Here is a 16092-nt window from a genome sequence, read left to right as displayed (position 1 = left end):
AGCTCGAAATATTAAGTACTGCTTAAATCAAAGTTTTGATAACAGGAAGGTTTGTCCTTTTCACAAATGTTTGGAAGGAGATGAATTACAGTCAGGGTTTTACTGTAGCTTGGAGCCTCCAGAGAAACTTTTTTTGATTACACTTTTAAGATAGAAGTATTTTTAATTTTGTTTTATATTTTAATAAACATATTATTTATTATCATGACGAGTCGATGCCTGTACTCTAACTTCTATTGTGTCTACATCTCAATAATTAAAAACGGTACCCTAGTGAAACCCTTATTTACAGGCAGCACATCCGAATATTGACTTACCTTCTAAGAACTGTCCGGTTCTTGCCCATCGACATCTCAGCAATTTACATCACAGCAGTTGGCTGTGAGATTATTTTGCATCAAGCTCAGATACGTCCACTAAAGCATTACTCTGCAGTTTTGTGATTCTGCATATTCTACATATTTGTAGAACTGCCAGAAGCAGTCCACTCTCATATTTCAAAGCTATTTATGGTGTTTGTGTTAGGACAGCCGTATTTCTGGCGGTTATGAAAACGTCCCGACTGATGATATCCATATGAAGCAAATTGGACTGGATAACGAATGGCTGCACTTCATCAGAGAATTCATTGCACCAGTAACATTAAAAGTGTTTGCTGGTTATTATACCAAGGTACGTGTTTAAAAGTTGCATATAATCTCTGAATGGAATAAATAATTCTACACATTTTATTGAACTGTTTGCTTTGTTTGGTGAGTTTACGAGTGATGTGGCAGTATTACAGCTGAGCGTTGCGTTCTTAACTGAGTTGTAAATAAGTAAAGAAAACCCACCGCCCTGCGTGTGACACCGAAGTTCACGTGTTGAAGTCTGACCGTATATTTTGTTTCAGGGATACGCTTTATTGAATTTTGTTGTAAAATATAGCCCTGACAGACAACGATCGCTCAGACCTCATCATGACTCTTCTACGTTCACAATCAACATTGCACTCAACAAAGTAGGAGAGGATTTTCAAGTAAGTTGGCAAGTTATTTATTGAGTGAAAAAAAACTCATGCTTTAAGTATGTAATATCGTTTCCAAACAAGAACCCAAATAGACACGCTTAAAGACAGCGTCGAAGGGGAAAATATGCACAACACGAATTGAGATATATTATTGATCGGTGTTTTTGAGTACTGAACTTTCTCAGTTGCAGGATCAAGACCTGCTGATGCAGTCAGGTTGAATTAGTCAAAACGGCTTCAGATGGTGCTGGGAAGAAGTTTTTCTCAGACTTGAGAGATGTTCTTTCTTAACGTTTTTAAATGCTTCATCTTTTTGCAGTAGAAAGCAATTGTTTCAATTATTTAAAATATTACCAAGTTGAATAAGCTTCTCTTTACGGTGTCCTTTTTTTAAAGTATGTTTCCCAGATTTCTTCCTTTAGAAAACACTACTTTAGTTTGAAACCAACAGTTGGAATGGTTTATTTAAAATTTATTTAGGTACTGTCTTGGGTGAAGGTGGACGTTGATTCGCTCCACTCTTGTATTGCCCACGCTACCGTTATTGACGAACTGTTCCTCGGAGATGTTGATTAAAAGAGTCGATATCTGGGGAATGTTAAAGAAAATCTAAAGTAAACACTGTTTTTTGTTGCTAAATCCTGCTTGTTACTTATTGTTCTGAAGGTGGTGTCATTTTAACAACATTGCTGCGGTGTTTTCTTTTTTCTTTCCTTTTTGCTTAAATAAGACAAATATTAAAAAGTCTATTATTAGTAGTAATTGTGAATAAATATAAAGAACCTAGTCGTATAAAAACACAGGGCGAATGAGTGTAGTGATGGTTTTTTTGTTTCTGTTTTTGCTACAGGGAGGTGGATGTAAATTTCTTAGGTACAACTGCTCCATTGAATCACCAAGGAAAGGATGGAGTTTTATGCATCCAGGAAGACTTACTCATTTACATGAAGGACTTCCTATCTTGAATGGCACAAGATACATTGCAGTATCATTTATTGACCCTTAATTTTATTGTTTTGCCCTCTTCAACATCAGTGTTTGGTTCCTTACGTAAACAATTATTTATAGTTTCCTTCTGGAAGATGGTGATACACGAAGTTACTGTTCCCAGACGGCAAGGTTACTTTGGGCTAAAAGAATGAAAAAAGAAACTGTTTTAAAATTGTTGAAGATTTCTCAATGTGTGCTCTGAGCCTTGAGTTACAATCTAAACGCGTCCTGCTTATTTTTCCTTTCTGACGTCTTAAAGAATAGGTGAGGAGGGAAAATGGGAAAATATTTTATAATTTGTTCATTCTTTGTTGGGAAAAAAACATCCTGGATGCAGAGTTATCTGAAAAAATTATTGTGGTTTCCATTCCGTACGTGACACACCTGAAGTTGCGTGGTATGTGTATTTGGTACCAACCGAATAAAAAACACAGCATAAAAACAGTATAAGAGTGAATGTCATATGCAGTCACTGGGAGTTAAGCAGTAATTCCATCAGCTGGTATGTACCGAAGGGAAAACATCTCAGTAACATGTCTTCTTAATTCATTTTCATCGTTAGAGGAAAAAAAAGAAAAAAAAAAAAAGAAAAAACTACAAAGAATGAGTAACAAATAATTTTTTATTATTTGTTGAGAAAAAATGTTTTCATCATTTGTTTTTAGAACTAGTCCTCTTGGAAATTTATTTTTCTTCACCAAGTGACCTTCCTTTTAAATGAGTTATTTTTCTAAATGTGTAATTGCACCCAATCGATGCTGGAAATTGGACGTTTATTTTCACAGTGCTGATAAATTCTAATTGTGGGGTATTTTGTAAAGACAATTTTCTATTATTTAAAATGACTTGAATTTTCTATCAGGAAAATGTAATTGCGGAGGCCTGTTTTAAACCGAAGGATCTTAACTTGCCATTTGTTTTAAAGAAATCAGTTTAAAATAATCCTACTGTATCTACTGTTTGTAATTTAAAGAAACTTGAAGCGAACTATCTCAAAGTCTACCTTGCCAAAATGCACAATGTGTTGGAAAAACTTGTGAAAAATAAAAGGTAATTTTAAATTAAACATAACAGCTTTTTACTTGACTGTATTAAGTAGTTCTTGCATGTTGCCATTGTTTGTACAGTAATTATATTTATTCATAAATATTTTCGAAGGAAATGTAGGTATATTTGGATTGCTAGGAGCTTCGGCCCATTTCTGTGTTACTATTAAGTTGCTTCTGTTAGCTGGCACAAATGCACCGAAGTTAAACAGGTATATCGTATCACAACCAACGCTGTGTTGAACTTTCAGAAGAACCCCAGCAGGGTGGATGTTTCTCATCTTTTTTCTTTCTTTAAGTAGAGAAGGTTTTGATAATCTGAACAGATCACTTTTACGTGCTAATACTTTAGGACGCTTCATATCAGGTTTCCTAAACGGAAGTTCTGTTTGGAGTTGATAGGGGAGTGAGATTATTCCGCCACCCCAAAGCAGCTCGTCTGCTTATTTCCCTGTTCCGTTGCTCTTAGGGGAGTAGGTTGTAACGTGACCTGAAGTTACACTGAAGCAAATACAGCAAAATGTAGTGATTTCTATAGTACGCTCAAGTGAGCTTGTTAAGAATGGTTTCTCACAGGAAATTCTTTGCTTTCTTTTCATTTCTCTTACACTGTCAACCCTTCTCCGTTTCAGGCTCGCATATGGAGATCAATAAATGTATTCCCAACTCTGTTTCCATACACTAAACACCTCCGTCTTAGTGAGTGTCTGTGGATATTTATGTAGCCTCTGCTTAGACTAATGCTGCGGAGCAGAAAGTCTTCAAGAGTCCAGAATGAAAGCAGCTTTTGTTAATTGCCTCTTTCCAAGCATTTGCCTGCAGTCCGTTAGGCTGATTCAGGACAGGGGAGTATTTTTACCACTGGAACAGTTAAAGGCAGTTTAGTGTTATGAGGAGCTGTCTTGAAAAATGAGCAACAACAACAACAAAAAAAAAACAAACAGTCCTTTAATGAAAAATATCGGAAGTTTTTGAAGACTGAGATCTTTTTTTCATGAGTTCTTTTATGTATTATTTTTACCCCTCAGTTGCATTAGGTATTGCATATATTTTCTTTTTTTGTTTTCCTCTCAATGTAAGTACTAGGACTTGCTTATTGCTACATCTATTTGCATCTACTAATCAACTGTCAGATGAAGCGCTACGTTTAACACACGCTGGTTGGAAGGGAAAATGTTTACCGTGCTCACATACCTAATTTTTTTCTCTTAAAAGAAGTTTTTGCCAAGGTTATCGGCTCTCTTTCAGGTGGATGGCAGCGTACACGGAGCTGCCTGAATTTACTTTTTGGTAGTAACAAACACCAGAAAAAGATCTTAACTGTTCACCCGAATCAGTTCTGAAAGCTTTGCTGCACTGTCGGAATGTCACTACGCTAATTCAAGCAATCAGAATTAGGAAATTATTTTATTTTTCATTAATTTTAAAAGCACTTTAAAAAAAAATTGGAGTTTCCTAACAGTTAGTTTTGGGACATTTGTACGTGCATCAGAAGGAAAGCAGCAGCGTGAATCCCAGCAGTGTATGAGAGACCTTGGGAGTGCAGGGACACGAAGGTGCTCCGCAACAGAAGAGACTTTTGTGAAGTATCCGGCTTGTTTTGCTTTCACCTAGATGTATTTTTTTGCGGCTAAGTACTTGAATTTGAGATTGTGGTGGGGGTAAGAAGCAGGAGATCGTTGTATGGTTGTGAGGATTTCTCAGCTTTTAGCTGATAATAATATAGCTTGTCTTTTATTTTATACTCATGAACTACACTGACTCTCTGATACTCCTAAGTAGCACTTAGGATGTTTACACTTGTAATATTTTTTAATATCACTGTGTAACAAAGAATTTCAATGTTTACTTGTAACTTAATATTTTATTTTACTTTTCCTGACTATTACTACTCCACTCTTACTGTGATCTGATAGGAATGAGACTGATAAGCCCCAAAGGAAGATAGATTTCCACTGAGGCGATAATAAGGAAATTGATTGGATTGTATCTTATTTATTTATTTAAAGGATTTTCCCCCCGTCTACCGTATGCGTTACTGAGAACAAAGGGGGGATGAGTCAGCGCTCGGTAACCTCAAACTTCATCCCAGCAACCTGCAGCTGTCGCCACAACTGCTCAGCGTGTTCCTTGACTGGGGAGGAGGTCTGAGAAAGCGGTTGATTTTCTGACTCGGTGCTAAGGTAGCTGCACATATAGAGATGATCGTCCTTTTCTTCATCCCTAAGTAATTTATTGCTTTTGGAAAGTAAGTTTTCTGGATTGAGCTTCACTTCAGAAAAGCGACTTTGGCTGTGCTTAAAGCAGTGTCTCTTGGGAGCTATTTTCACAAGAAAGAAATGTGAGATAAGCTGTCTGATAAAAGTGCATTCATCTGAAGTTATTTATTAGAGTAAGGCAGGAATCGAAAGGCAGCGTTTCACTCGGTGCGCTTACAGCCTGTACCGGCACAGCTTCAGAAGTAGCAGAGCTGGGACCCAGCCAGCGTCGGGGAGGGGGGGGGGTGGGGGGGGGGGGTGGACGGATCGCTTCGCTGGCGGTGCTTCTCGGTGATGCCGTGCCCACCGGCTCTGCACTATTTCTTGTGTCTGTGTTCTGAGCATTCCTGCCACGCGTGCTCGCTCTGCTTATTACTGGTCTGCATCTGTTGAACGTCCCTAGTGCCTGGGTCGGCAAGGCAGCTGCGTAGTCACATAGCAAGGGGGTTACTCAAGGACCGGACTTCTGGCTTGAAACCAAAAGTCTTGCATTTCCCATAATTTTGCTTAGTTGTGAAAGGAGTTGCTCAGCTACTAATGGCTTTATACCCTTTCGATTCCTCCCTTTTTGGAGTAGGGAGCAGAGAGAGGAGGAAGGTAGCGGAGTATATTTTGTATAAGATGCTTCCTTACCCTAAAGTCATTAGCATGGACAAGGCATGAAAATGTTGCGTTTTCACAGATTCAGTTGCACTGGCAATTAACGCGAGCAATACTTTAAGCCCATGAGATGTTTTACAGTTCTTAATACCTTAAGACAGCGGGGCTTACTCTCCAAAGTGGGCTTGAAGGCTTTAGGCTTTAAGCTTTCTCAGGATTGGGTCACTAATCTCTCACCAAGTGCACTCACACGCAGGTGATGTGTCAAAAATGAGCCATGTCACTCCTTAGTTAAAAAAGCAAACAAAAATATATTGACAGAATCCCTTTATGTTTAGAGTAGTAATTATAGTATTCTTCATTTTTAAATTAAAGCTTATTGTTCTAAGCATATTAAGTAAATTGTCAACTTCACATAGGATAGCAGCAGAACCTGAAGCATTACTGCTAGTGACTTCATTCAGGGAACTCGTTGGCTGATAACAGTTGCTATCATTCCGACAGAGAAAGGTGTATCCAGCTGCCGCTGTCTGTGCTTGAGCAGTAAGTCTGTCTCCATCTTCCCACGGTAGTAAGATGAAGACACGGAGCCGGTGAGGGTACCCGAGAAGGGACCTGACATATATAAAGCGCTTAGTGAAAACGTATCAGGCTTTGTAAGGATAAACAATTCTGACCTACAACAAGTATCTATATATGGGAGAGTGAGGGTTTGTGGAAAGTTAAATGCATTTAATTTTTTTTTTTCCCCAGGCACTTCTAACTTGAGCACAGTGCCAACTGGAAGGCATTTCTGTAAAATGTCCGTTGCTGAATTTAAAGTCCGGAAAGCGTGGAAGTATTGCAACATTTCAAAGGAAGGATCACCAGCACGAAGTAGGCTCGATGTGTGAGAAGTTGAGGCAGAAAGTATTAAGTATAAGCTACTGAACGCTAAATTCTATGTTTGGAAGCAGTGGGCGTTGTGTAGGCAAGCGCACAATGCCGAATACTGACGCAGCCAAATTTAGAGACTTGTCATCTCTGAATCACTTCTGCAAGCTGCGATTCATCAGAGTTCGTGAACAATGTCAAACAGTTGATCGTTCTTTAAAACACGTACCACGTAAATTAGAGCAGACAGTCGCGGCCCTAATGCCTAAAACATTTTGCCTTAATTCCAGACTTGCATCATCTCAGACGTCTTTGCTGTGCTGTCATGAATTAGAAATCTTAATAGTATTGTTTGCAAAAAGAGAAAGTTCTCAGTTCTTGTGCTTCCACCGTAGGCTCTAATCTCCATGAGAGTGCTTCGGCCACACAAGTTATGAACGCTTCGTTCTCTGACCCTTGATCATTGCTCAGTTGTACATGTTGCTTTCCGTGTGAACTGTGCAAAGTTGTCTCACGCATTTGTTAGATGTCAGCATTCCAGCTCAGTTGAGAAAAACCCAGCGACGCAGGTTTGGCATACACAGAGGCTAGGAGCGAGGGAGGCAGAGACAAGGGATCTTTGTTTTAAAGTGCTCTGGAAGTGTAAAATTTCACTGCTGCTTCTGTGGCAATGAAAGATGCTTTAATAGCAGAACCGGTGAGCAATTGTATACCAGGAGTATAGCTGTGATGTGATTGTCTATAGAGCGTAGGAGATATTTCTGAGTGATCTTGTACGAGCAGAAACCCATGCTTGCTCTTTTCCATGGCCCGGTCTTGTTCAGCAGAAGAGATGTTCGTTATCGCACTCCTCACATTTGGAAAAACGAGAGACACGGGAAAGTACGCAGCCAAGTCTTGATTTTACCTAAATATCACTGACACAAAGACAATAGAAACTATCCCGGAACTGGCTGATTCACATTAGAAGAAATTGAAATAGTACCAGTGGAAAAACGAGATACCTTAAACTGAACGTGGAGGATACGATGTGCGTTTTTCATCGTTAAGCAGACACAACGTACCTGAAGGTGGATAACAGACGAGGAAGGCTGAATAGAGCTACCAGCGCATTGCCAAAATAGCTGTGCAGGTGTTCTTGAAATGTTGCTCGAGCAAATACATGGTTTTATTCTTGCCAAGTTGGTCCCGTTCTTATTTACTTTTAGTCTGAAAGGAACAAAAACACATTACAAAGCTACAATGCCATTCAAATGCTGGGAAACAGAAGCTTATTCAAAAATAAATAAATAAATAAATTGAGATTACATTGCAGAGGAAAGGAAAATTTTGAAACTGCTAAGACATCGGAACTACTCTCTGCGTGGAGTATTTTATGAGCAGAGCCCTGAGGAGGCACTTGAGGAATGTCGTCAAAATACCGCAGTCTGAAGGTCTATTTTTCATTTTGTACAAATTTACCTTTCTTTTAAAAATAATTCTCAAAATAAAATGAAAGATGAGAAAGTCCTCCTAGCTGCAAGCTTTCTTCGGAAATGCTCTTCTCCTCAAAGACAACAAAAATGCGTGAGATACAAAACGTACGTGTTCAAATACAGGTCTGGATTTCCAATCTTGGCACTGGTGCCAAATGGTGCTCATGCCTAGCATTAAAACTCCACGGTCGGGAAGTTATTTTGTCCTAATAGTTTAACAAAAGATGAATGTTAGAAATAGGGTTTTCAACAGATTTAATGTAGGTTTTCTGAAAATATAAAATTGAAACTTCCTATTCTCGGATATGGGCAGGGAAGCTAAAATGCAGGATGGGTTTCAATACGTAGTAGCGGTTGGAGTATTTTTTAAAAATTAATTTACTGTTTAAAGAAAGTAGAGCCAGGAAAATGAAAAGTTTACTGAGGTTTGTGTTGTTTTTTTTATACCGTAATTGTGTTTTAACTATATTGTATCATTGTCTATTAATATTTTAGAAATAATTCATAGTAGACATTTTTCGAAATTCATTTATTTTTCATGGGCTGTTCCAGTTCCGCTTCACATAAAGAAGAAAATAAAGGCTTTCCCTTAGAATTCAAATAGTTTGATGTCATTAAAATGTTTGTTTTTGAAATTTGAGGGTGGAAACATTTCATAACTTATTTCTGAAATTTAGCTTCCAGTAAAGTGAGAGAATTTGAGTGAACTCGGTAAGAAACAAAATTCTTAACTGAAGGAAAGTTCAGATAAGGTAAGAAATCTGGTTTTCACTGCATCGTTGTAGAGTGCTTTACTGCACTGTGAGTTTTGTGTTTTTTTCTTTGTTTGTTTGTTTTGCTTTTAATTCGGGGATGAAGCAAGGAAGCACGTATAGTTCTTGAGTAATATAAGCCACTGGAATATAGAAATAAATGTCTTAACACATGAGAAGTAATAGATAAAATACATAACTTAAGTATGCGGACAGAAAGAAACTCCCGGAGACAAAGTATATCCAGCGCCCAGCTGAGGTTGAAGGAGATCCACAATAAGCGAAGCTCACGTTTTGCGTCGGAGATGATCTAAGAATTGTTTGATTTCTGTACCTAATGGGAGATAAATGCTACGTGAGAAAGAAAACTGCAAGCTCCTTGCTCACGCACAAGGAGTTGGTATCATAATGATGAAAACGTTTCCTTTCTCCACACAGAAACTTTAGAGAAAGGTACCCTTGTACATATTATAACTCATACACTTCAGTACAGTCATTTTTACTTTATAAACGTAGGTGGGATTTTCTTTCCAATAGGTAGAAATACAAAATACTGCTTCTGTTATTTCTTTTCTGATGTTTGTCTTTGTACGGGAGCTGTTGAATCACGGGCTGAACCTCTGATGGATCACTTGAGGTGAGCACCGAATCGGTCGTGGAAGCACAGGTGAAGGCAATTCAGCTGTGTGACCGGAAGGGGCGGAGCCTGGCTCCGCCTCTCCTAAACCTCCCATTTAAGGGCTGACTGCCACTGGGGAAGCATCCCTTTCTGGAGATCACTCCCTTTGGAGTTTTTCTGCGAGTCTAGGACATGTGTGAGCATTTTCATTTATTTTTTATTATCTTTTTCCACTGTGATGATCCTTCTAGTTATGCGGCCTGTAAAATACCAGCCTAACCGCAGCACTCTGCTAATTGTGTATTTGTTGATTGTATGATCTTTGAGCCGAAAATTTTGTGTTCAGCATGCTATACGGTTGTGCTGCTCCTTTACTTTAAACCAAGTCGAAGAAGCTTTTCTGGACTGAATGTCTCCCACAGAATGCATATGAAAAATCTTTATGGTCAACTTTACTGGATTTTTTATCTTTTTTAAATATCCAAGATGAGATAAGAGCATTTATTGTTAATCATAAAAATGTATTCTGTTCGCTAACAAAAGTTGCAGATTTTAAACTAAAAACTGGATTGTATTTTAGTTTTAGACAGGAAATATCTTCAAAACAGTAGGAAGACTTGCATAGATGCAGGGTAAACTCCTTAGCGCAGCCTCAGGCTTTTACTTATCTCTCAGGAAATAGTTTGAAGAATCATTATAAGTGTCTAAACTGAGCTGCGGCCCTCTGCAAGCTGGAGTGCGTTACGCTTTGGCTAAACCAGAACACAAAGCTCAGAGAAATCTCTCCGGAGTATTTAGCTGTGCTGTAGTGCTCGTTTTTTTTTAGGGTGTGGTGCAGAAGGCTATCAAAAATCTCAAATTCACGAAGTTAGAGTCAGGAATGAAGGCAGCGAGGAAAAGTGATTTTAATTGGTCAATAACATCTGAGGATTTTCATAATATTCTGCCTGCTGAGCTTACTGTCATTTCTTATGCTTGCTTGGCTATGTACAGAAAAAATATACCACAGCGACATCATTTAATTAGGTGGTTACTTGGGGCTGTTTGCAAGAACAGGGAATAGTACTACTTTTGGTGTCTGAAAACTAAAATTACTATGTAGGAACAGTAAAATAAGGAGATCTCTTTTGGGTCACATCCCAAGTGGCCTAATTTCAGCACATCTGACCTTGCCTTCGTCAATTCAATCCCATGTTATATTTATTCTATAAATTCTGTTCTGCATTTGCTGTGTAGGTCAAAGTATTTAACCTAATTGATAGAAGCGTGAGCAGATAGGGTCGGCAGAAAGAAAAAGTACTTTGCCATAGGTAGGTACTTTTCCCCAATGAGAAGTTGGAAGTGAAATAGCGTCTTTATACTCTGCCTGCCATCCTGTGGCCAAACAGAATTTTACAGTTGCTTATTTAAAAACAGGAAAACTTCGTTATATTTGAGTAGGCGTAAAAACTGTGAAAATGTTTAGCGGTTAAGATATAATTTTGGAATTCAAGTCTAATAATGTTCATTTCTGGACAGCACGCATTTAGATGCGTATGCATTCAAAAAAGGAAGTACACTCACTTTTTAGGTAGTAGTTGCAAGCTATTCTTTGTGATGGAATGAAGCGGTCTGCTCATTCAGCAGTGCTTTTATAGCCTTTCATCAAAGCATTTAGTAAGTAGATGGGAGAACTGAAGATCAGAAAAAAGGATTTGATCATCGTGTTTGGCTCCTGGTCTGGGAAGACACAGCAGCGTCCAGACTTGGCTCCGAGCTCCAGCTCAGTGACTCAGTAGCCAGGCGAGCATCCACAGCCTTGCACCGCTCCAGCCCGGGGAGACGGGAGAGGGCTGTGGGATGGGACGTGCCTCAAATACCAGACGCGGCTCTCAGCCAGCTCGATGCACAAAGCAGGAAGTGAGAGAAACTCTCCCAACATGCTGCTGTGCGGGATATCTTCCCTGGTGCTATTCTGTTCCTTTATAAAAATGTCTTTTGGTACGAAACCAAAATTTCTGGTCTGCTGGAGCCAAGAGAGTAGCTGGCCAATGCAGCGGGAGCATCTCTTCCCTTCCCTGTCCTGTCTATGGGCAGCACTGCACTGCCCCGCGCAGCACCGGATGTCCCGCATCCCAGTATTTATGCACTCGTTGGGCATGCACGTGAAATGTCACCACTTCTGACACATCTGTTTGAATATTGTTTTTTTTTATACAGGGGCTGTGTTAATACGCAATGGAGTAAATAACTTGTTTATTATTTTCCTGACGTTGGTAGGATTTGTCTTTTTGGAAGGTTCATGTGGTAGAGAGGTAGGAACCCTTTCATAAATCTTTACCTCTTTGTTCAAGAGAAAACAATTTATCTAGGTAAAACTTCATCTTGTTACTTACTCTTTTAATAATCAAAGCCCTGTTTGGTTTTGTTTGGGTGTTTGAGTTCTCTATTAATAAAATATTATCAAATAGTTTAAGTGACCACTGATACGTATGTTTGTCGGTACCTTATCCAAGCCAGGTTTAAAATAAATGTATATTTAAAAATAGATCTATATTTAAAAAAAAAAAATTCCACAGAACAATTTCTCGCAGTCTTTAACAAAAAGAGTTCTAGAGAGAGGGAGCCTTTATTATCAGCCCTAGGCCGATGTTTTTCCTACTCATCTTAGTCAAGAAAAAATCAAAGGGAGAATTTGTTACCTCTTAGGGAGCGGCTTAATTGTTTGCACGGTCCGTAGGCTGCCGAGAGAAAGGCAAAATGCTGTGTACCAAAAACTATAAACTGCTTGGACTGTTCTGTTTGATAAAGGTTCATAGTTAATAAAAAAAACTTTCTTTCCCTTCTGCTCTGGGCTAGATCACGAGCCGCTGACTCTGATAGCGCCAAGATTATGTTCTATCTCATACATATTTTTCTCTTGGCTGAGTTGAGTTGTTTCAGTGTAATTTATTTGTCAGAGGAAGTCATTATCAGGAGAAAAGGCAATTTCTTAGTAATTAAAGCCAGTCTGAATTTCTGGATTGCAAGTTGAATTTACTAGTTCAGCAGATCCGAGTACGCGAGTGTTGAATATTATTAGGGATCGACTCCCTCTTCATTATGACCTGGTTTTGTGCCACACGGAATCTTTGCATGCTGCTGAATATTCTTTTCAGTTGTGGTGAGTGAGACAGAATAGCATTTTAAAGGCAGTAGCTGGAAAATCTTGAAGTAGCCTCAAGGAGGCGTTTGCCGGTTTCATCTTCATTTTGCTTGCCAGTTACGTAAGGTTCTCTCCTTCTAGAAAGTGTCATAAGGGGTTAAGAACTTGCTTTTTGTTAGGAATGCAACATACAGCAAGTGTGTGTTAAGTTAAGCAGGGACTGCTGTGGTTGCTTGTACAGACTCAGGTTAAAATGGTAAAAAGAACTTATTTAAAAAAAAAAAAAAAAAGAAAGCAGGTCGCCGCACATGTTAAGGTAGGTTGAGCAGCTTCGCATCACACGCCAGTACTTTAACACAAACACCATGGTTTCTGCCTTCTCTTCTGTCCCAATGGGGTCGCGGTCACTGCCGGAACGATTAACGTATGAATTCAGGTTAACGACCGGGACCGGCAGGCTGGTAGGGCAGGGTCCCTTCCAATGGCCCCTCAGAGAGATCTGCAGCGCAGGAGAGGTGGGAGCTCACAGCAGCTGCTGCATCTTGTTAGAGGATCTGTTGGCATTTTGCTGGGCTGGGCCCAGGCAACAACGCTGGGCAGCATCAAAAATGTTCTAATGCTGTATTCAGGCCCTGCTAACATTTACAGTAGTAGGCACGTGAGATGTTCTTCAGCTTGGAGTGAATGAAGCGTGTGAATGCGTCTGCAGCCCGTGGGACCACAGCGGAAGATGCAGACCAGGGCTTGTCTCAGAGGGTATGGACTACAAGAAGATCCCCCAGAAGACACAGAATGGGAAGCAGCACCCACCACCACCCTTGGGAGCTCCGGTCACCCCGAGCTGGGAGGTGAGCGATGTGAAGCAGGCAACGGGTACCTTTACAGGCAAACCAGCCTTTTACAAACAAGCACTAGCAAAGTTACATGTTTCGGAAATTGCCTGAGTCTGCTTTAAAAATTTGCCTCTGCTTGAACGTATGTTTTTTTGCCTGCCAGTCTCCAGCATTTGTTTTAATTTATTCTATCTGCCATAGTCTATACGTACTATGGTAAAAGTATCCAGTGATTTTTCACTAATTTGACTCTGCAATATTCTGATCCTTAACCAGCAGATTGGTTGTTACTTACTCTGCGGAGCTTAAATGATGGCGTGTTCAAACCGATGCCTTTTCCCTAGCTCTCACGGAGTTGTTTTTCTAGCACTTTCATCTTTCTTCATCCCCCTAGCCACGTATGTACTTTCTCCATGAGTCTTATTCTGTTCAGATGATCCAAAGATGATCTTTAAATATAGACAGGGAAAAGCCCCTTATCATTAATACTCCTTTCCCCCTCCTTGGCAGCAATGCGCTTGGCTAAGTCTCTGTTCTTTTCTGACAAGAATTGCTTCCAGATGTTTTCTTGGCGCTCCTTTGTTGGTCGCATTTGGATTGTCACTTGATCATTAGCACTCTGTTTTTGAGCAGGGAGCCTTTGACTTGGTAGCAGGAAGACACAGACCCAAACCTCAATCGTCTGACCTCAGCTTCCTCGGCCTGAGGATATGTTTCGCTTTGAGATTTTAGTTTGGCCTATAGAATAGGCAGGGCTTGGCCACAGAGTTCAGTTCTGAATTCGGATGTGGTATTTACCAATAACGTGACTACACAAGTCACTGCTCCATGTTGACTTTGGGTAGAAAGTCGAACTTAATTCCTAAATTTTCAACTCTTCTTTATATATATATAAATATAAATTATTTATACATATACATATATATATATATATAATATATATATATATGATTTTTTATTTTTTTTTAGGACAAGGCTATTGGCAACTTCCATCTTATGTGAAAATAAAGGGCCCAGAGCTTTGAGCCCTCATGCTTTGCTCCAGAAGTCCACGGATACCATGTCACAGAGGACAAGGGCATCTGGGTAAGCTGGAAGCGGCACGACCTCTCCCTCTCTTTGTCGCAATTCGGGAAGGAAACGTTTCTGCACAAACGTGAAGAAATACAGCAGACTTGCCTTATTTCGGACCACAGGAGGGCGACGTTCAGCTGCAGCTGAAACAAACAGGACTTCCCAAAACAGGTGTGCCGTTTACTGATGTAAAAATAAATGAGATGAAGCAAATTAGCTAATTTTAGAGTGGTTACAGACCGTGGCTATTGTTTGATGCATCGGTCTGCATCCACTCTGACTTAGCATTTTGTTGATTTGCGGTTAATCGGTAATTGCCCTAAATCACTTTGTCATCCTTGAGCAAAGGTAATAAATTATGGAGGATAAGGCATAGTTGTATGCTAGATTGTGGCTCTGTTACTTGTTTAGTTACTTTGTCATTTTGTCATCCTTAACCGTGTTGCACAGTTAAGTGTTATATTGATGGGGAAGAGGACTGGGGAAGGATTATGATTTTGAATAGAGAAATTACCTATGAGTGCGTGTGTGTTAAGAAAAGTGTTACAAGGATTGCAGGCAGAGAACACAAACGGTATGGTATGAAAACTGCACAATACTAATTTTTGGAGAGCAACGTACCAACAGGAGTGTATTAATGCAGGTGACTTCCAGTAGTCTTGGTAATGTAGCAAATGTAGTCGCATGAAGGTTTTTGTTCAGCAAGAGCTTGTAGTCTCTGTACATACTGATCACAGCCTGGAACCAGGTTATCAGGAAGGCTGAATGCTCCATGAAGGCTCCATGGAGGAGGAGTTGAGAATCAAAGTAGGAGATAAGCCAGGTTTGAAGTGGCTGAGAAGCAAGATGAGAAGAATTTGGCACCAAAAGCTGTCTGATACTTCAGATATGCAAAAAAAAAAAAAAACAAAAAACATTTATTTCCGGGTACAGGTAGTGGAATTGCCTAGAAATAGTAAGCAGGAGCAGAGCTGGAACATAGCACAACAGTCTGTGAATATAGGATATAGAGCATCCTACATACCTCAGGGCAAACGAAGCTGATGAGAGCACCACACATAATGCTGAAGCATATCGGATATGGAGGGTTGTAGGATGATGACAAACACTTTGCTGGAACAGGTTGCCCAAGGAGATAGCGGATGCCCCAGTCCTGGAGGTGTTCAAGGCCAGGATGGAAGGGGGAGCCTGGTCATCGGTCACCTTGCACGCAGCTTGAACTTAGATGATGATACCCAGGCCATTCTACGATTCTATCACGGATTCTATATAAAGTAGGTAAGAAAAACAGCATAGAAGATGCTGTCTGTTAGCAATTTGCACAGAAGGATGCTGATAGCATAGCAATGTTGTTAGTAAAAAAAAAATAAAAATCGAGAGGGATAAATCAGACAAAGGCTTTTACTAAAAGCTGTGTATCATACGGGATAGATAAATGA

General features: G+C 39.7%; 1 protein-coding gene and 1 long non-coding RNA gene across 4 annotated transcripts in view; one reads left to right on the top strand and one right to left on the bottom strand.

The window, feature by feature from the left end:
- PLOD2 (procollagen-lysine,2-oxoglutarate 5-dioxygenase 2) overlaps positions 1–3065 on the top strand; it is a 50243-nt gene extending 47178 nt beyond the window's left edge. For both annotated transcript variants that reach the window (XM_422695.7, XM_004943310.4), the window contains 3 exons: positions 526–672; positions 893–1018; positions 1860–3065. In XM_422695.7, coding sequence (XP_422695.6) covers positions 526–672; positions 893–1018; positions 1860–2015 — 429 coding nt within the window. In that variant the 3' untranslated portion in view covers positions 2016–3065. The remainder of the gene's footprint in view (positions 1–525; positions 673–892; positions 1019–1859) is intronic.
- The window catches only part of LOC101749016, a 563751-nt gene that overhangs the window by 4334 nt on the left and 543325 nt on the right, over positions 1–16092 (bottom strand). Inside the window, exons 28-31 of one of the 2 annotated variants that reach the window (XR_006930943.1) lie at positions 15678–15918; positions 15275–15533; positions 7841–9337; positions 318–1597 (exon numbers count right to left, since the gene is read on the bottom strand). This is a non-coding gene — a long non-coding RNA (uncharacterized LOC101749016). Of the gene's footprint in view, positions 1–317; positions 1598–7840; positions 9338–15274; positions 15534–15677; positions 15919–16092 lie in introns of those variants that run through there. The other variant, XR_005862405.1, reaches the window with a different exon arrangement.

The sequence above is a fragment of the Gallus gallus genome, chromosome 9, assembly GCF_016699485.2.
Source record: "Gallus gallus isolate bGalGal1 chromosome 9, bGalGal1.mat.broiler.GRCg7b, whole genome shotgun sequence".
NCBI classification, from domain to species: domain Eukaryota; kingdom Metazoa; phylum Chordata; class Aves; order Galliformes; family Phasianidae; genus Gallus; species Gallus gallus.
The sequence above is the reverse complement of the archived record's forward strand: the minus strand, read 5'-3'. Positions and strand labels throughout refer to the sequence as shown.